A 21337-nucleotide genomic window follows, 5' to 3' on the forward strand; every position below is an offset into this window, starting at 1 on the left:
AGAAGGTGCGTCCCATACTGCATCCAGAGAGTCTCACAGGAGTAGCCGGGGGAGTGGAGGCTGGTAAGTACAAACAAATGACTACCACCACTCTGCTACGTACTGCCTTGCACAACTACAAAGCTACACCACCTAGGACACACACCATCCATCTGCACCACACACTCACAAAAACATGGCTCACAGATCCAACATTCACCCACTCCCATTCACCACAAACATAGCTAACAACATAACCATGGGGGCATGTGTGCAGGCAGACAGCACTACAACAACCACCAGGCCCCCTGGCCCACACCTGAGCAGGATGGATCCCTCCCCAACCCCACCCAGGAGCAGTTGGAAGCCATTGCAGTACACCAAACAAACTTACAGGTAGGTAGCCGTCTTCACAATGAGGGTGTTTGTGTCTGGGAGGGCTGCACTACTACTCTCACCATGCCCCCTGTCCCATACCTGAGCAGGATGGATCCCTCCCCCACCCCACCCAGGAGCAGTTGGAAGCCATTGCAGTACACCAAACAAACTTACAGGTAGGTAGCCATCTTCACAATGAGGGTGTTTGTGTCTGGGAGGGCTGCACTACTACTCCCACCATGCCCCCTGTCCCACACCAGAGCAGGATGGATCCCTCCCACCACCCCACCCAGAAGCATGTGTCAGCCATTACACAACCCTCATCAAACTTACAGGTAGGTAGCCATCTTCCCTGGGAGGGTGTTTGTGGCTGGGAGGGCTGCACTACTACTCCCACCATGCCCCCTGTCCCACAGCCCAGCAAGATGGATCCCTCCCTCCATCCCACCCAGAAGCAAGTGTCAGCCATTACACAACCCTCATCAAACTTACAGGTAGGTGGACATCTTCACAATGAGGGTGTCTGGGGGTGGGGGCCTGCACCACTACTCCCACCATGCCCCCTTTCCCACAGCCTAGCAAGATGGAGCCCTCCCCCACCCCACCCAGGAGCAGTTGGAAGCCATTGCAGTACACCAAACAAACTTACAGGTAGGTAGCCAGTACGTACACCCACCCATTTTTCCCAAATTAAATGGTACCATATGACAACACCAGCCCTCACATTGCACAAAGAGCCATACTTACCCCATTGCCAAGCACAATGTGCACAATGGTGAGCCAAGGAAACTGTCACAACCACCAAAGTGTGAAGCGCCAATGCACAAGTAGAAGAAAGCCTGGGCACATTCATGCACAGCAACTAGTTACATGTGCATCACCATGGGGCAAGTGCAACAAGGACCATTCTCAAAATATGAAAGCATGTGTGGTGGCACAAATCAAGATATGCACATGACAGGACAAAGGGATGCAGGAGATGACAATGGCCAGTCCATGGCCAGATGTGACGTCTGCTAGGTCAGACAACTAAACCATTAGTCCACAATTAAACACATGTTGTGCCAGGCCCAAGATGGCAACAAGTCCCAGTGAACCTCAATTGGACACAGTTCGCATGGTATGCCCTGACACCTCGCACCATGGACAAGCAATGCTTGTACCACTGTATCATGTCAGGGAGCACAGTACTGCACACAGTCAACAATGTGATGATATGTCAATTGTGCAGTGTGCAAAATGTGAATGACACACAGCTAACACAAAGCTTGCCGGGAGCACTGCAATGACCATTTCCCATCTGACCCACAGGTGACCAAGAACTCACTGCAGAGGACAACACCAGCAACCTGCCGAGCCAGTCTCCACCCCCGGTACAAGGACTCTCGGATGTTGACTCCTATGATTCCGTGGACGATGAGCTTGAGGCCAGCCCATTTGATGTGCCAGGGAGCAACAGGTCCCAGGACCCCAGCATCCCCCCACCACATCTGCGGCAACAACAACTCCACAGCAGACCCCTGCTGTCACGGCCTGTGCGGCCACCGCCACCACCACCACCACCACCACCACCAGTGCTGCATGCAACACCCTGCCTAACACCCAGAGGATGCCCGGCACACACCACCCAAGGAGGAGAGCAGGGAGAGGATGCGGGTGCCCACAGTGGTGAGGCAACAGGGCAGGTGGTAGGGGCAGGGTCACCCAGGGACACCAGGAGGCTGGGACCCACTCCCTAGAACACATCACCAGAGTCCTGGGCACATACGAACAGGCCCAGGGACGAACGGGCCGGTCAGACGATCTGTTGCACAAACTCATCCTGCTGATGAGGTACATCGACAGACGCATGGGACAAATCGTGGACCTCTTGGGCCAGCAAGTGCGCCCCAGACAACACCTCCGCCTCCCTCTGGTGGGCTGCACAATGACAGTTCACCATCCTCCCCTGCGCCCACAGAGAGGGGTGAGTCCTCAGACCCCACTGGCCCTGCAGCAGGGCCCCCCTGCCAAATGACAAAGGGGCCGTCCCAAGAAGACCCTGGGAGTATCTGGAGGCAAAGCACCTGCCAGAAGCTAGTCACGGAGCCAGCCATGATGGCAACCCTCTCCACCACTGCATTGACTCTTTGGACTATCCTTCCCCACAGTGCCTTGTGAATGGCATCTGCCTGTTGGACTGGGTCACCACAGCAATGTGATGACTATTCGACCATCTCATCTACCACGACTGTCAACTCACTCCCCCAATGGAAATGTACACCCCCCTTGCATCTCACCATAGTAAATAAAATATCCTCACACACATGTTGTTGTGTCTGCTCGTCTTTATTGCAGGGTGTACAGTCTTCAACAAGATCACAATGTACCAGGACCATGGGCTGTATGTAGGCAAGGAGAAGTCGAAGGCACCTAGGGAAACACAACAGAACAACTGGTCTGGGTGTGGCATCACCGACATCACACAAGCCCTAACACCAGGATAACCCAACATGCACATGTCACAATGGCCCCCAAGTGTCAACATACACGTCCCGTAGATGTTCCCAAATGACATGTCCTAGAAACATTTCCAACCACCACTGAGTCTACAACTGGCTGATGCTACAATTCTCACATGCCCCTTCATGACAACTGCAATCTCATCAGACAATGGGTATGTTGCATATTGCCACCCACCGTTAAGTGAAGTAGCGAGTGATGAGCTGTTCACGCAGGTCAACACCTTCCTCCTCTCCACTGTTCTCATCACTGGACACGGCTTGGTTTGCAGGCTGGGGCCTTGGGTCCTCACTATCATCCAGGAGCAGGGGAATCTCCCTATGAATGGCTAGGTTGTGGAGCATGCAGCATGCAATAACAATCTGACACACCTTCCCGGGCGAGTATGCCAGTGCACGTCCGGTCTTGTCCAGGCACCGGAAACGTGACTTGAGCAGGCCAAAAGTGCGCTCCACCACACGACGTGTCCTCCCATAGGCCTCATTGAAGCGGACTTCAGCCGGGGGCCTGGGATTCCACAGTGGGCTCAGCACCCAGGGACGGTTGGGATATGCAGAGTCACCTAGGAATGGCAAACACAAATAGACATTGCAATGTCGCAGTGTCTCAGGGGAGCAGGTCACACACACAGCACGCCCCACGACTAGGCATACTCATCCACAATCCATGCACGCTCTGGAAGAACATTAGCCATCAGCTGGGGCACTATGCTGTTCCTCAGGATGTAGGAGTCGTGGGCCGAGCCTGGGAATTTGGCACACACCTGCGAGATGGTCATATCTGCCAGGCACACCACCTGCACATTGATAGAGTGGTAATGCTTGCGATTGCGGTAAATGTGCTCACTTGCCTGTGGTGGCACAAGAGCGACATGGGTGCTATCAATGGACCCAACAACATTGAGGATGTGTCCAAGGGGATAGAAGTCTCCCATCACAGCTGGCAATTCAGCACCCATGGGAAAATGGATGTATCTGTCCTTGTATAGCATCATGGCGGATAGTACATCACGCAGCACCATGCTGAACATCGGTTGTGACATCCCACCAGCGTTGACCACAGTCTCCTGGAACGATCCTGTGGCAAAAAAATGCAGGGCTGTCATCACCTTATAAGTAGGGGTGAAAGCTGTTAGATATGTCCTGCGTGGCTGCAGGTGGGGCTCCAACAGATCACAAATGGTCTTCAGGGTGGCTCTGTCCAGGCGGCATTTGCATATGATCGCAACGTCCTCCATGTCCTCCAGCACCGTCAAGTGACAAATCAAATTTGGCCTCCTCCTATTGGAGTTGATAGTGGACACATGTCAATACAATACACCAAGAGACACAACGACAACAATGACTGACATCTAGAGTGACTAACAGACCAGCTTACATGGAGGGACACCTTCAACTACACAAAGGCACACGTGTCAACTTACACAAGACAAGTACCTCAAACACCACCTTTGGCTATGTGAATGCACATAGGGATATGGCCACAGTACACATGTGCACGCCTGGAAGTCTAGCATCCAGCATATGTGTAACTAATCAAAACCACTGTCTTCTACCTAGCTGCTGTACCGGTCACACCTTGATGCGTCATTACAACCTGGCACACATCCACCACACAATGACCACAGTCGGCGCTGGAATGATGAATGTGTTCATGAGCAGACATGAGAGGCAATGCTAATTAGATCAACATTCATCGAAAAGAGCATTGCCACTGGACCTCAACACATTGACATGTGTACCTATTGTACAGTCCAGGACTACACTGTCCTGCCTACACCAACATCAAATCCTCAAGTGACATGTGAATTGGTACAGACAAATGTACGTTTCACACACACAAACATGGCATGTGTAGCCATCAGTGGAGTAAATTGAACATTTCATCCCATTGGGAATGTCTCTCTTAACATTTCTGGTACGTTCCCTTTACGGTATATTTCTTACAGTTGAGCCCCTTATCAAACCAACTCACCGCATGTAGTCACTGCACCGCTGCATGGGATGGGTCAGGCAATCCCAGGCCTCCTTTGACCATGAGGGCTTCAGGAGGCCAGTTTAACAGAGCTGCAGACTAGAATCCTATATCCGATGGGGTACACTCATCCAGTCTTCAAAGGCTCCCAACTAGAAATAAATCTAAGTTTCCATAGTTAGCGAGTGAGTGAAACATGTTTGAATCTTTCAAGTTCCTGAGGAAAGAGGTTCTCTTAAATAGACTGAACCTCATCATGCACATCCAGGCCTCTGGCTACCTTAGCTTCTTTCAGTGGTCCTTCTAAAACTCACCTGTTTCTAGCTGACCCTGGGATGTGCATGGCCTCGAAAGTTCACACTCTGTGGACGTCTTGTTCATTTTAGATTTGTTAAATAGGCAAAACACAACCTATATCATGGACCACTCTCCCTTGAAAGGGCAGGGTGACAGTCTAGCTGGAAAGAACCAGGTATGTGCCCTGGGATTGCTGGACTGCTGGGTTAAAGGTCATTGCTATCGGCACATCAGTCGAAACTGTTCACGATGGCTTTCAGCTGGGCTCAAAAACAAACATCCAGGGCCGCCTTGCTGCAGCTGAGGACGGATCAAATGCAACAGTGTTGTAACTCACACGTTCAAGTAATGAAAGGATCAGCAACTTATCTTAATATATAGCTGGGTAAATAACTGTTCATCAGAAGAAGGTGTGCACACATTTTACAAACAAATCTAATTTAAGATGGAATCTTTTTTGACATAATTAATAATGGTCATATTATATTGCTATGATAATGGTTATACTGAGGGGACGGCTGACCCTGCTCATGTGTCTCTTTATCATTTCTCTGTCAAGCCGGCGGCCAGGCTCTGACCGGTCCACGCGAGGTCAAAGGTCCCCTCGGCGGGTCGGTGTCCGTTGAATGCAGATATGAGGCAGAATACCGCGATTATTCCAAGTATTGGTGCCGAGGAGCTGGCCTGTTCGTGTCCTGTGACAAAGTTATTGAAACATCGATCTCTGTGCGAGAGGAGAGGAAGGGCCGAGTGACCATCAGGGATTCGCCGCAGACCGGGTCATTCACGGTGGTCATGGAGGGGCTGCGGCCGGAAGACGCCGGGAGATACCAGTGTGGAATAGGCAGACCTCGTTTACTGAATCACATGGTCCCAGTGTCAGTGGCCGTTCTCAGAGGTGAGTTCATGCTCTGCTGGTATTAATAGTCACCCTGCCTCTGAGTGCTGCTAGGGAAAGGAAGTTTCAGGGAGCGGTGTCAACATGTACGTAGGTATTGGAGCTTGTATCAAGTGCACCAGGCTGGGAAGCAGCAGCGGGGCGAACATTTGCGAGACCCCAATGACTGAAACAAGCAGCCAATGGGGAAAGCAGTGTGCTAAGGCCATCGCTGGAAAGGCGGGGGTAGCGGGGGGAGGAGGGAGTGGATCATTGTGCCCGACCCTAGTTCTAGTAACTGCCTAGAAGCTATTTTGGTCCGCATCTGGGATTCGGCCAACCCAGGGACATTTGCGCTGTTTGTCCTGGTGTCATTTTCTGACACCAGAAAATAATCCAGGCAAATTAAATGCTACTAGTGGCCCTGCCACCCATTTAAGTAGCCCTTTAAAGCTTGTCTCAGGGCTGCCATTAAAACATATGTGCAATTTCAAACTGCCAATTCAATTTTGCAAAATAAACCCTTTGCCAAGCGTAAAACTCCATTTTTAATACCTAAAAGTCACCTTCGTGTAGGCTCTGGACACCCCATAGGGCAGGGTGCATTGTATCAAAAAAGCTGGCCATGTACTCTAAAGTTTTACATGTCCTGGTAGCCTGTATGTTTGCTGTCTAAAGAATTGTAATTTGAAAAACTCTTCAATGGTAACGTCAGATTTTAAGTCACAATTCTGAAAATACCACTTTTATAAAGTTGCCATTTTCTTGCACGAACCATTTGGTGCCTGTAGCCTATTGCCTAGGTCACACATCTGTGTATTTGGCAGTTGGCCTTTGTGTATTCCTCCTAGACAGTCACACAATAGAGCTATTGGGTGTTGATATGATGGGCTACCCTGGCAGGACGAGGGGGGTAGATGGAGCTGTGGACAGCCGCTTTTCCAATTCACACATACTGTGTCAGCTCACAAAGAACTTCACACCAGCCTTTTGTGACCTCAAACATCATGGGACCAGGGCAGGGAAGGAGGAAAATCTAGACACTTCTGTGGGAGGAAGCTCCAGAAAGTTCTTCCATGTCCAAGCTGGCACGAGGTATTGCATTAGGACTCTCAGACCTACTCTTAAGTTCACGTCAAAACCTGCAGAGGACTCTCAGAGCACTGCCCTTCTGCCTGTGGCCTGCTGTGTACTTGGGAGGCCTGCTCTCCTGCACCACGTCTTGCTGTACAAAGCCTGTCCTGTGTTATCAGAGAGCTTCTCTGCTGCTTGAGACCTGCTTTTCTGCTTGAACCCAGGACTTCCAAAGTGACTCCGGGGACTAGTTGGCTGTCCTCCTGATCAGAGCCTCAGAGACAGAAAAGGCTTCAACCACCTTGAACTCGCACCTGAGCCTGAGTGAGTCCTAACCCTCAAAGTGGTGCCCTTCAGTCCCGGACCCTTGGAAGTGGTGCTAAAGGTTCCCAGATTGCTCAAATCCAAAACTTGTTACTCAGAAAACTATCTTCCAAAATGTGTCCTGAGAACAGAGAGGAGACCGGACCTACAACAAATCCTGCTCAGCTGCTCCTCACTGAAGGAGTATCCGGCATTGTGGAGCCCTTGTTGGCTGCAGCCTGCAGCTTCTTCCAGCTGGAGAGGTTCAACTTCCAAAAAAGAGGATAGGTACAAATGAAGAAATCTTCACTGCAACTTTGTCTAGCAGCTCCCTGGCAATCAACGCCTCCTCCTTGAACACCGCCAACTACCTTGCCCCGTAAAACGTTATCTTCTCAAAAACGTTTTTTCCAAAATGTCTTCTACGTCAGAATGTAAGAGTGACCAGGCCCAATCCACACTGGATATCTGAACCGCGCTCCATCGCGGTCATCCATAACTTTTTACTTTGTCCTTGTCTTGCATGACTGGATGTCCTCAGTTGGAGCTTTGATCTTTTAGACACTATTATTTTTTTACTTTGAAACTTCATAACTCCAGTTCATCTGATTGTATTCTCCACCTGATTTAAGTTTGTGTTCGGAAATGTAGGTGGGTTTACTGGGTGCAGAAGTGCAAGTGGCAAAACAGGGCCCAGTACTCCCATACACAGTCATTCTAGAAGCGAGAACACCAGGCCGTTCAAGCGTGGCAAGAGCAGTGCCCCCTCGGATACCGCTCCAGCCAATTCATAACTGCCAGATGTTCCTCATCACCACTGGATACCCGGCAATTAAAAACAGGCTTCCAAGCACTGTTTCCCTAATTTATCTTACATTTGTATACAGCAATAAGGCACCCGGAGTGGCACCAAGTGAGTAGTGAAAAATATAAAACATCCCCTACTTCCATCGATAACACAAAATGCATGCAGCTACTTAAGTGTTTAAAAAACATACTGTATTTCTATAATTATACAAAACTATGCACCAGAGCTGCTCCACTCATGACCCAACCACCGTGATACACGGCAGCTGTGAATGAACGCATAATGAATATTGGGTTGGTTAACACACCAACAGGGTCGAATATTGGTGATATTGCACAACATCATGCGAATGAAGCAGATCATCTGAGTGTTTTGTCGGCATTGCGCCTACCGACATGGGCTTCGGCAGGAGCTTTAACACGAACCCAAAGGTCCAGTAAAAAATATACATAGGGCTGGAGCTCATGCTAATACGAAGCTCCAGATATACAAAGTCTACATCAGGTTACTTGACAATACCATTCTGGTGCAGGTGAATACTGAGCAGGCAATATATACGTGCTCTGGCGGGAACTTTTCGATATCATAATCAGACATGCCAGTTAATTCAGTTATATGCACTTAAAAAATAGAAATTCAGCCCCATTTAATAATATCTGAGTGAAACGAGTGTCCTTCAGTATTATATATCTAACAATTGTTTTTTCCTTGATAAGAGTTTGACTAAGGACGGCACCACTCTCCAGAACTGCCTTACCCTTGGGAAAAACAAAATAAGCGTAACCAGCGAGCATGCATAAATTGCTTGTAATACACTTAATCACTAAGCACGTTTTCCACATGAGAGAAATTTAAATATCGACTGTATATTAAGAAATTGTAGTATCACACGCATGGAAAATCGCAATATTTATTTCTAAATGAAAAATCTTTAAAAAATTCTTAGTAAATACTCCAACCAATGGAGATCACGTACTAAGAATAAAGTTACACCATCATCACTTTTTCTATCTAAAGAAGGTGTTCCCTTTTCAGGAACAAAGAATTCCTGGGCACAATACAATTATGGGCTAGGAAATCACCACACGTCCTTACTAAATTTAGACTACGACCACGGATTTTACGCAATACATAATGTTTTAGGTCCACCTTTAACCTTGCCATGAATACTTTTTGTCTCGTAGGTAATAATCAATGACAGAAGACTGAGACAGGCAAGAGCCTTATTCTTCATGTATGTGCATGGTATGCATGAGTAGAAAGGTAGGGATATCTTCAATAAGCCCTGACGAAGGCCCTAGACTCGAATGGCCTCATAGCACGGGCGAAACAAGAAACAATTGAACAAGTACATTCAATAAACCCCTCCACCCCAAAACAAAATTGTCCATACTTCAGATACCCTATCAATAAAGGAATCCTGTGAGTATACCTCTAGGTATTTTTAACTTTATATCTTTCTTCTTGATCCCTGCTTATCCAGTTTGATTTAATCTGAGAACTCTCATTCTATCTTTGGTGGAGTCTGCCCTGGTGGTACCATCCTACCAGGGTGGTGATAGGCGCCGATGATGAAGCATATCACGATAAAGTGAGTGAGGCGTCTAATCCAATAGCTTTGGATACCCAAGAGGCACAAGAAAGGATCTTCTTTCCCATGATAGGATCCATTTTCTTCCTTCCCTTTTTTTACTATTCCAGTTGCTTTTGCGTGTGATAGTTAGGTGAACAAGCCTGGTCTTTTCTAGTGAGGGTCGAGAAAGTTCTGCATCTGAAATTTAAAAAAGAATGGGACATATAGTGCTTTTTAAATCATAATATTTCATGAAATTGCCTTAGAAGTTGCAAGAACTGCCTACTGAAGCTGACCATTCCCACAGGTGTTGATGAAGTCACTCTGCTCATGTAAATTCTGAAAAAATTGGGCTAAATTTTTCATTTTTAAGCACCACTTTTAAAGACGTAGGCAAAAAGGTAAGAGGCCATGATTACAAATGCCTTGTAGTTTTCCATCCCCGCCTCTCAAATACTTGTTTCACTATTACCAGATATGCAGAGTTAACAGCAATTGGTAACTATTGTACCTGATAAGGACCACATTCTTCCCAGGTTGATATCAACAAGTCAAAACTGCTGAAATTTACACAAAGAAAATGCTAGATAAATACCAAGAAATTAGGATTTTGGTTCAGCAAACGCAACCATCTGCCTGCCATTAGTAGTATGGTAGGACCTGTTTCAGAACAGGAGTAGTTTATTGCCCCTGATGAATACCAATTGCCGGGCTATCAATATATGATTTGCCTTGCTGCAAGCTGAGCCCACACTGCCCACCGTGCCACTGCATAACAGGGGTAGCTGTAAATGTCCCGCACCATTCATGCTCACTCCCCTCTGCTCTGCCCTTTCTCAACTCCTGCACCACTTGCACCAGGGGCCTCAAGAAAGCCAGTGCACCAATCCAAGACCGCCTCCAAGCAAGTGATAAATGGTTGTGGATTTGGGACTGTTCTTTTCTTCACCGCTGAGGGAAACACATAAAATTAGATCTGGAACTCTAACTTGCAGTCCCTGTATTTCAGTGCAGGGATACCAGTTGAATTCTGTTCCCAGGAATCTTCCACCAAATTACAGGGAACTTGCAAATGGGACCAACATAGACAGAGAGCTGCTGTGCATGCCTTCATCACAAAACCGTTTAGTCCATAGGCCATAGCCGAGCAGGTGTTCATCAACCCCGGGGAGTTGCAGAAATGGCAGGGAGCTCCACAGAATGTAGCAGGGAGGAGCATGGTACACGTTTATTGAGTGTGGAAGCCACAGACTGAAAGAGTGCCCCCACTTATGACAAATGTGCTGTCCCCAGCATAGATGCAAATTCGCCTGTGCTGGGGAAAGCGCGTAGGGGACATAAGGACATAAGAAGCAGCAGTCTTGCATGTCACTGCAGAAGGAGGAACAACCTAATTTAATGAGAAGGCAGCCCCCTCCCCACAGGCAAGTGCAGAGTGTGATCCAACCCTCCTGTGCCATGTAGGATCTCTGTGACCTCTGTGCCCCCTAGCAAGGTGGCTCGGAGGAGGGGCATATCAACTGTACTTCCTGTAGTTCCTAAGTGGTTCAAACACAGTGAGCCTATTTTACTTCTGGGGCTGTGTCAGAAATACACCAGGTCACAGTTTCAAAGTCACATGTACATGTGCATTTGATCATGCCCCCATGCAAATGAATGAATATATTTATTGTTTGATTATTTAAAATCTAATCGATCTGCCCGACGGTTGGAATCTCGCACACAAAGCATTTACATATGAAAGACAGGACAGCCTATAAATTTACCCCACGTGTTCTTTGAGATACGCGACAACAAGAGACCAGCGCACACGGACTTACATATGATTAACACATCGAGGAGGGCGGGACTGCGAGGACCAGCTCTCACAGCGCCTGGAGAAGCAGCGGCGCAGCTGGGTCCTCTTCCAAGCCCCTCCCCTTACTAACGAAGCAGCGGCTCGCGGCCCCCGCTTCGCGGGAGCCGCTCGCGCCTATAAATTGGTGTGGACACTTGATTCCTCTGTGCCCTGACTCACCTTCCACCTTGCTCCACGCCGGACTACGACTACGACCAGCACATCGAGGAGGGCGGGACTGCGAGGACCAGCTCTCACAGCGCCTGGAGAAGCAGCGGCGCAGCTGGGTCCTCTTCCAAGCCCCTCCCCTTACTAACGAAGCAGCGGCTCGCGGCCCCCGCTTCGCGGGCGCCGCTCGCGCCTATAAATTGGTGTGGACACTTGATTCCTCTGTGCCCTGTCTCACCTTCCACCTTGCTCCACGCCGGACTACGACTACGACCAGCACATCGAGGAGGGCGGGACTGCGAGGACCAGCTCTCACAGCGCCTGGAGAAGCAGCGGCGCAGCTGGGTCCTCTTCCAAGCCCCTCCCCTTACTAACGAAGCAGCGGCCCCCGCTTCGCGGGTGCCGCTCGCGCCTATAAATTGGTGTGGACACTTGATTCCTCTGTGCCCTGACTCACCTTCCACCTTGCTCCACGCCGGACTACGACTACGACCAGCACATCGAGGAGGGCGGGACCGCGAGGACCAGCTCTCACAGCGCCTGGAGAAGCAGCGGCGCAGCTGGGTCCTCTTCCAAGCCCCTCCCCTTGGCCATTAAAGCTCTACATATACCGCACTACCACCCGCGCTAGCGGAACGCGTGCGGAACGAAGAGCGGAGCTAAGACCGGGCAAAGAGCGGGCCGTTTGAGGCCGTTCGAGGTACGGCCAAGGCCCCACCGTGCTACCAATCCCTGCATTTAGTACTGGAAGATCTGCATGAGAATGTCGGCCAGGGAAACTAGAAGCAGATCTAATCGGGCCGCTGGGGCGCCGAAAGGCCCCTTAGACACCTACTTTGCTAAAGCTGGTTCTCTAATCATTGACGAAATTTCCATCCTTGAACGGCGAATATCCCAGGAAATTGACTGGGTTAGAAGATCCTCGCTAGGGCCCTTGGCACTTGCTACCACGCCTGAACAATCTGTTGCCCCAAACACGGTAGACCCCGGAGGATCAAATGTTATTCCTGATTTAGCTGAGCAGTGCAGTCCTATTTTAAATACCACTGACTGCGAGATGTCCGATATCACGGAATTAAGCATCATGCCTCTCCCTTCTGCCAGAACGCCATCACTTCCCTTGAAGGGGACTCCAACCCTCCCTACCGGTGACATAATCACCGACAATCCTATCGCCACCTTAGATTTAATACGGAGGTCAAGGGAGGGGGCAATACCGAAAAAGAAACCCCCAAAAAAGGTTGGCTCCTTCGGCGGACGTAAGGTGAACGCTCCCAAGTGTTCTACCAAAAACGATTCGTCCCACAAGATCCCAAAATCTAAGTCATTAAGGCAACCTGGGCAAAATGGGGCATCATCTGCTAAAAATATGCCTGTGCCACCCCCCACTTCTAATTGTACAAGAGGGAATGAGGTACCCACTCTCTTGGATATCCGAATCCTCCTAAGGGAAATTCTTAATCCCTTGGAGGCTCGCATCTCCAAGATAGAGTCACTTCTAGTGAAAATTCACACGGGTCTATTATCTACAGTAGAGGGGAATGAGTCTTCCAATGGCAAGACTAACAAGGAGAGGGATAATAATTTTGAACACCCAGCCCTATCTATCCCTATTCCAACGCAACAACCTTCTGCATGTACATCAGGGAAATCCTTACCACTCAATCCAACTAGCGCTAACACAATTCGACAAGAAGCCTCGGCTCCTCCCCCTCCAGAGACACCAACGCTGGCCGCACAGGATAGTTAATCTCCCACCTCAAGCTATTCCATACGTGGTGATTCTGGCAGGTATTCCGGAACTAACCACTTCTTCCGGAGAATCAGTGGGAGCACTAAAAAATAAAATTATTCACTGGTTGTCCATTAACAGACCTTTGCCTGAGGGCTCACATAGCGAGGTTCTTATGGTGAGAAGAACACCCTGGATAGGCTCCACTAGGAAGTCTATCCAGGGTGACTGTGTAGTGATAAACTTCAGGGACCCTGCCACTGTTAAGTATATCTGTAGTTGGCCCCGGAACACGCAGGGGTCGCCAATTCAAACACTCCCCCTGTCTTTCTTTTATCCCTTAAAGGGATGTGAGGGGGAGGGAGAGGGAGAGGGATGGGAACTTGTGTCTAGCAGAAGGAACTGGAGGAGGAGATCTATTGTACAAAAAATTCACCCTATTCCTAGAATTATGAGGGATGACTACTTTCCAACATACAATAGGTTTAGTTATTTAGATAGAGTGGATTGACTGGATAGGCAAAACTCAGGGGAGGTGGAGAATCGCAACAGCCCCCCACTACACGTTGCCCCACCTGACATTTCTACCCAGATTATTGGACTCCAGCAGACGCAAACAAATCTGCATCCCTGTGAAGTGTCTCCTACTGAATCTAGTGGTGCGGTGCTGGGGAGCCTTGCACAAGACCAACCCCTTGCCAACCCGAATGCAAATCCCATGGACACTATACCACTATCTCCCAACCTAGGGAATATCAAAGTTCCCCTTTTAAATATTTTATCCTGGAACGTGGCAGGTTTGTCCAACAAATTAAATTGCCCGGCTTGGAATACCTTCATAGAGAATAGGAACATCTGTTTGTTCCAAGAAACCGGGCTGAGGGAAGATTTTACTCGCACTGGCTTCGCTGTTTTTTCGAAGAATGCTAAATGGTGTGGCAAGGGCCGCCCTTCTGGCGGTCTGGCAATCTGGATAGCCACAGACCTAGGCTGCAGGGCTGCCCCGTTGACATTAAATTCGGAGGATATTTTGGCCGTACTCCTAGAATGGCCAGACTTGTACCGTTTCTTGGTAATAAATGTCTATTCAAGGCCAGTGAGTTTTTCGAAAGAATCAAGTACTATTGATGAGCTTGATCTTGCCCTTAATACAATCCCTGAAGGCGTCCCCTACATAATAGGAGGAGATCTTAACTGCCATTATGAGCCCCTTATGGGCTCATCGGATAGCTTGACCAAGGAGGAGGACCTTGTTTGGTCTATACCCCCCTCCCAGCTACCGGCCCCAAGAGCCTGGTCTCCTCTGGCGGTGCAAATCTCATCACTTAATTTTAAACACGGACTTAGGGCCTGCAACGGAAGGTTACCATCAGACATACCTCCAAAATGTACCTTTCACAGGGGAAATATAACATCAAACCTCGATTACATTCTGGTCCCACTGGCATTATGGGCAAAGTTAAGTGACTTTCGTATATTGCTAAGAGAGGATAGTGACCATAATGCTCTGGAGCTTGAGCTTCTTTGCGCGGGTCTTGAACCCTTGAAAAAGAATGGAGAGTCTCCAGATGCTGGGCTACTTCTTTCCAACAATAGGCGAAGAATAAAATGGGAAACGATACTAACGAAACAAGGGTTGCTCCCCAAGTTGTACGCCTTAGTTACCCCCTTGTTAGAGAAGGCTCAAGTCTTAAATAGTGGTACTAGCATGATGGGTCTATTCACGGAGCTGGGTGAGCTACATGCAGATCTCACCACATCTGTGTCAGAAATTCTAACTAGTAATCCCCACAGGGCCCGTGTGACTACTATTGGTCCCCTCTGGTACAATTCCACCTGTAGGAAGGCCAAAAGTGACCTCCTATTTCTAATAAAGAACGGACATGACCGGGACGAAATTAGCGAACAAAGGAAGGCATACAAATTCTTAATTAAGAATGCAAAGCTAGAATGGGAACAGGAAAAGTGGGAGAAATTAACAAAACATCTGGCGTGCAGAGACTCAAGGAAATTTTGGCGCTGTGTAAACACAGGCTCAAAAGAGCTGGTCTCTGCGGTCGAACCCAACATTTCAGCTAAATCCTGGCAGGACCATTTCCAGTCCCTATATATGCCATCAGAGGGGACGGTGATCGATCCTGTCCAGGCACAAACAAGTATACCCTTGAGTTCGTCCCTATCCCTCTCACTTAAAGAAGTCAAAGTAGCCATTATGGGTCTGGCGTCAGGAAAGGCACCGGGTTTGGATGGCCTTCCGGGAGACCTGTTTAAACAGGAACCTGAAGTATGGGCACCATATTTTGTGTTTTTATTTAATTCTATTCTAAAGGGCATGAAGCTTCCTGATACTTGGCTGGGAGCAGAGATCGTCCCAATTTTTAAAAAGGGTTCGCCTCTGCTCCCAGCCAACTACAGACCAATTAGTCTCATAGACGTCTCCCAAAAATTATTTGGGAGACTGATTCTCAATCACTTACAAGAGTGGATAGATGAATCAAACATCTTGAGCACATATCAGGCTGGCTTTAGGAGGAAAGTCTCCACCATTGATCAGATTTTTAGATTAAATTGTATTCATTGGAAAACTGTTTTAATAGAAGGTGGCACTTTGTATACTATTTTCGTTGACTTACGCGCCGCATTTGATTTAGTCCCTCGGGACAAACTTTGGGGCGTTCTGCATGACATGGGGGTCCCCAACGATATATTAGTCATCTTAAAAAGACTCCACTCGGGGAATTATGCAAGGGTGAGGTTTGGAAGGGGGGGCACCTTGACTGACCGATTCCCCGTTGACAGGGGGGTTAGACAGGGCTGTGTGCTGGCGCCGACTCTGTTCTGCCTCTTTGTCAACGGGGTGATCGATCATTTAAATGCGCTGGAAAACATTGATGCTCCTAGACTCGGAGGCACAGGGGTACCTGCTATTCTCTTTGCAGATGACACCCTGTTGCTCTCAAAGTCTCCAATGGGCATCCAGCGGATCCTTGATGGATTCGCAAATTTCTGTGCGATCCGGGGGTTGGAGATCAATGCTTCGAAGACCAAGTACATGATCTTCAACCCCCCCAAGAAATTACGCCCCAACCCCACACTAGGACACATCAGGCTGGAAAGGGTCTCCAAATTTGAATACCTTGGGATAACACTAAATGAGTCTATGACTTGGGACTCACATTGCACCAAGGCTAGACTCAAACTAACCCAAATGACAGGTGGTCTGGCAAGGATGTCCCGTGGTTTGACATATCAGCCACTTTCTTCTCGGCTACAGATCTACAGGATGCAAGCTAAAGGGGCAGTGATTTATGGTGCTGAATTATGGGGGCATTCTGCCACCCATACTCTCCAGGTCACTGAGAACAATTTTATCAGACAACTAGTAGGGCTCCCGTCTAGCACCCCTCTTTTACCACTGAGACTGGACTTAGGCCTAAGACCGATTTTGGAAGAATTAAGTTTGAAACCGCTATTGTATTGGCAGAGACTATGGTCGGTACCAGAACTGTCTAATTTCAGAGCCGAGCTTCAGGAAATAATTAAACTGAGCAATCCTGTACGGTTTCCTTGGCTCAGACATGTCAAGCAAATATGTGAGGCATTGGGCAGGCAAAATCTATGGTCCGACCCAGAAAATATCTGCCCCAGAATTTCACGAAAGTCTCTCTCAAAAGTCTATTATGAATATCAACTGCGCACTAACACAACCAATGCAGAGGAGAGATCTTTGACGGGCAAATTCTTGGGGGTAAAAGACTTATATATGCAGGAGGATGTTCTTGACAATATTGCGCCCCCAATTTCCAGGAAACTTTTTCTGCAGTGGCGGTATGGCACCCTTCCTCTTAAAGCGCACACTGCACGATGGACAAATGCTGAGAGCTCACTCTAAAGCCCAGCGTGCGACTATTGGAGGGAATGCGACTTACACATAATATTCTTCTGTCCAGCATACAGGAAAGCAAGAAACTACTGGCTTGTTCCAATACTGAGGAATCTGGGTTTTAGGCACTATCATCCAGCCTACAGGATCTTGAAAAGTGATCTGTCTGCCCCAATTGTTTTTGCACTGGCAACATTTTTAACTTCAATGTGGCGCAGACGCACCCAGTGTATTAAGTTATTGAACGAATGATGGTTTTACAAATTGTTAAATTAACTGTAAATTTTATTGTATTCCAATGATATGAATTTCTTTTATGCTGTAATTCTTTTATGGTCCAAGTGACCGAAATAAAGAACAATTGAAATGAAATGAATTTAAAATCATACAATATTCAATTATAAAATGCCATCACACATAATATACAATATAAAATGAATACATTTTGACAAATAAACTTAATTTTCATTTTGCAAAGTTAAAATTCTTCATAGAAATACCTTAGTACCTCCACATACATTTTTAATAAAAACGTCTGGCAGGTACCTTATTTCTTATTGCTACTATTACCATTTAAAAAAGAGTATTTCTTTCCTAATATGTCATTTTGTTCAAGTTCATTGAATTGACTCCATTTAAGCCCTCTATGGGAGTGATTCTGCAGGTTCAGTCTTCCAGTCTTAGAGACTAATACATTTTTTGCCAATAGCATACATTTAAAAAAAGCAGCATTCAAAGCTATGTCTGTTGAATTAAAACATCATACCAGTGCTTACCTCTAGGTTCGAATTCCATGGACTTTAAAGTTATTCCTTAGTAGCCTCCTTCTTTCTTTCTTATATAAAGTCCAAAAATACGAAAAATAACTGAATTATGTTTTCTTCTCCTTTTTGTCATCTACAGGACATAGGTTTAATTGTGTGTTGCCATGGCAATGCATGAGATGATCCTGGAACAAGGCCAAAATGTACTTTAATGAAAACATTTCTTAGTTTTAAGGACCAAGGTGTTTCTAGGTACATTTGGGACTTAGCCGTTTTATGTTCATTCAAGATCATCCATTCGGGCTTTCGTTTTGAGAAGGATTCCTTGTCCTTCAGCGTTGACAATTGTTTTGTTGTTTTTTTGCTTTGTTTTTTAAGAGTCTCTGGCCTTATAGTCATGTCTCAAATGTTATGTGCTGAGTACTCACCTAAAGCTGCTTGTAAATACTTTCAAGACAGTAGTTTATGATTCTCCTTTATTTCTTGCAAGGGCGATTGACACATTGGGTTCGATATATTTGATTTTATTCTCTTCCATACTGACCCTTTCTTGCAATGAGCTGGTTAAATAACCCAAATTCTAACCATTATTCAAAGCTATAGAGTCCCCACCACACAGAGCCTCACTACCATATGTAATAGTTGTTAATAGTTTTGCATTTATTACCTTTAGCAGTAAAAGGTAGGCGGGTCCACCCAAGGACTTATGTAGAGTTCAAAATGCCATGAATAAGGTGTTACTTCCTCTTTCCATGTCCTACTTGTGCAGCTGAAAAGTGCAATTTTTCTCGAAGCACACCCAGGTATCTGTAGGTCTTCACTTGCTCCCATTAATGATCTTGCAAATACCACTTGTGTTCATACGTTTTCCGTTTCCTACTCTTAAATTCTAAAACCTCAGTCTTGGCCTATTACCATACCATTTTCTGAAGAGAAATTTGAAATTTTCTTTATGAGCTGTTGTAATCCTATCCTTGTTTGGCTTAATAAGATAACGTCATCGGCATATAGCAAATTTGATATGTCTCTTGCTGCTAATTTGGGGGGTTGAGCAGTCTCATTATCCAAACAGTGTTTAAAATCTGCTAGAAACTAATTGAATAGATATGGTGCAAAGACACATCCTTGTTTTGAATCCCTGCGAAGTGTCCTTTTCCTTGAAAGATATGAACCATCACCTATTCAAACTCTAATCCATGCAGGTATTTCTTGTTTCCCCAGCTTCCCCCAAAAGGGTTTGCTGACACACACAATCAAAGACAGATTTAAAATCCACAAAGCATAGACATAATGATTGGTTCCTAATTTTATATTTGTAGATAAAAATTGAAAGTGATAAAATATTAGTTACTGTTCCCAGCCCTTGCATAAATCCTGATTGATTCGGCGGGATTTTATGCTTCTTGGTTGCCCATTTCAATACCTTTGTCAAGAGCATTCCAGGAAAAGTTTGGCCCCCGTATCTTGTAAATTAATTAGATGATAGGTGCCAGGTTTAGCCCAATCACCACTTTTGTAAATAGGTGATATTACGGAGCCGTTCCATGACTCCGGCAGCACTGATGATTGAATGGCTTTGTTAAAAGCTTCTGTGATGTATTCTGCACACATACTTGGATTATCTTGCCTCTGTTTTCTAATAAGATTGTATACTTGATCTTTGGTTATATTTATCTCCGTTTCATGATTCAAATTTTTGTCTTTTGCTCTTCGACCATTGGGCCTATCGATTTGTTAGACATCATTATTATTATTCAGGTGAGTTGTTAAAAATTCGACCCATTTCGCTTCCGTTATAGTGGATGTTGTGATAGCCTTGTAAGTTCTATTCAAACTATTGATCATTTTCCAGAAATTTCTTTAATCTTTCATTTTACTTCTGTGGAATGCTTTAGCCCAGAGTGCTTGTTTCTCTTGAAATTGTTAATACCTAATTAGCATTCTCAATTCTTTATTTGTTTTTATTAATTTGGAACATAGGGCTAGATTTTCTGCCATTACTTTGTCTGTCTCAGTATTCTGTTGCGAGTTCTTTTCAGAATGCGACCTTTTAAGGATAATGTAACCCTAGGCATTGCTTTTGCTTGCCTACCTAATTGCTGTTTATTATAATTTTTCGATGTATAGGTAGCAATCCATTTCTTTATAGAAAAGTGCCCATTTTGCAATTACAGGAAGAGCTTGACCTGAAAAACATAGGTCGACCAATTTTAATGCTGTTTTCATTATTGAGTTTTTGGAAACTGCTGACCTATACAGTCTCCTGTAGTTTACTGTACCAGTCACCCTGGTAAGGATCTTTAATTTCTTTTTTTTTTTTTTTAATTTTTTTTAGGAAGATTTTTTTTTATTTTTTTTTAACAGAGAAAAATACAGAGAGCGGTTCATTAGAGCACCCTTCCCCCCTCCTGCCACCCCCCACCCTCTCAGTGAGAGCAAAAACAACGTGTAGATTAAGGGTAGGAGACACAGAAAAGAAAAAACACATATTATAAAGACATCAAAAAATAAAAAATAAACTAACGGTTATTGAGAGTCAAATGGTTAAAGTGAAAACAAAACAAAAAAGAGAGAGAGAAAAGAAGAAAAAAAAAAAAAAAAAAAGGGACAGGAGAAGAAGAAACGTAGTGATTATCCTGTCTACGCCAGCCAAGGGGTGAGATTATCCCAAATCTCGACCCCCTTTTTCCGTCCTTTACTGCCCTTTCTGGCGTAGACAGTGATTTCTAGATAGTAGGTTGCAATAAATCTGGCTAGCCATTGTGAGAAAGAAGGGGGCTCTGGATCAAGCCAGGCAGATGCCACACACATCCTCCAGACTGTCATTGCAATGAATGTTAGACCATCTCTTTTCAGCCGTAAGGTTTCATTCTGTGTGCCTAGCATTATAATAGTAGGATTTAAGATTATAGGCTGAAGTGTAACTTCCCTTAGAAATTCCTGTATGCGGTTTATTGTATGGGAGAGCTTTAGGCATGTGGCAAACACATGAATTGAGTCAGCCGCATACTCAGAGCATCTAGGACAAAAGGTGCCTTGGCCAGGTCCCCACTTAGCAATCTTTCTAGGAGTGAAGTACAGGAAAAAGATAGTCTTAAAGTGTTGCGCCTGTAGTTTAGCTGAGATTAAAATGTTGTGTGATAATGCAAGTGAATTAAAAAAGATACTGCTGTGAGAAGTAAGTTTAT

General features: G+C 46.2%; 1 protein-coding gene across 2 annotated transcripts in view; it reads left to right on the plus strand.

The window, feature by feature from the left end:
• LOC146863780 (polymeric immunoglobulin receptor-like) overlaps nt 1-21337 on the plus strand; it is a 291482-nt gene that overhangs the window by 132519 nt on the left and 137626 nt on the right. The window contains exon 4 of one of the 2 annotated variants that reach the window (XM_085628016.1): nt 5690-6028. In XM_085628016.1, coding sequence (XP_085484142.1) covers nt 5690-6028 — 339 coding nt within the window. Of the gene's footprint in view, nt 1-1668; nt 2618-5689; nt 6029-21337 lie in introns of those variants that run through there. The other variant, XM_085628020.1, reaches the window with a different exon arrangement.

This window comes from Triturus cristatus, chromosome 2_1, assembly GCF_964204655.1.
Source record: "Triturus cristatus chromosome 2_1, aTriCri1.1, whole genome shotgun sequence".
Taxonomy (NCBI): Eukaryota; Metazoa; Chordata; class Amphibia; order Caudata; family Salamandridae; genus Triturus; species Triturus cristatus.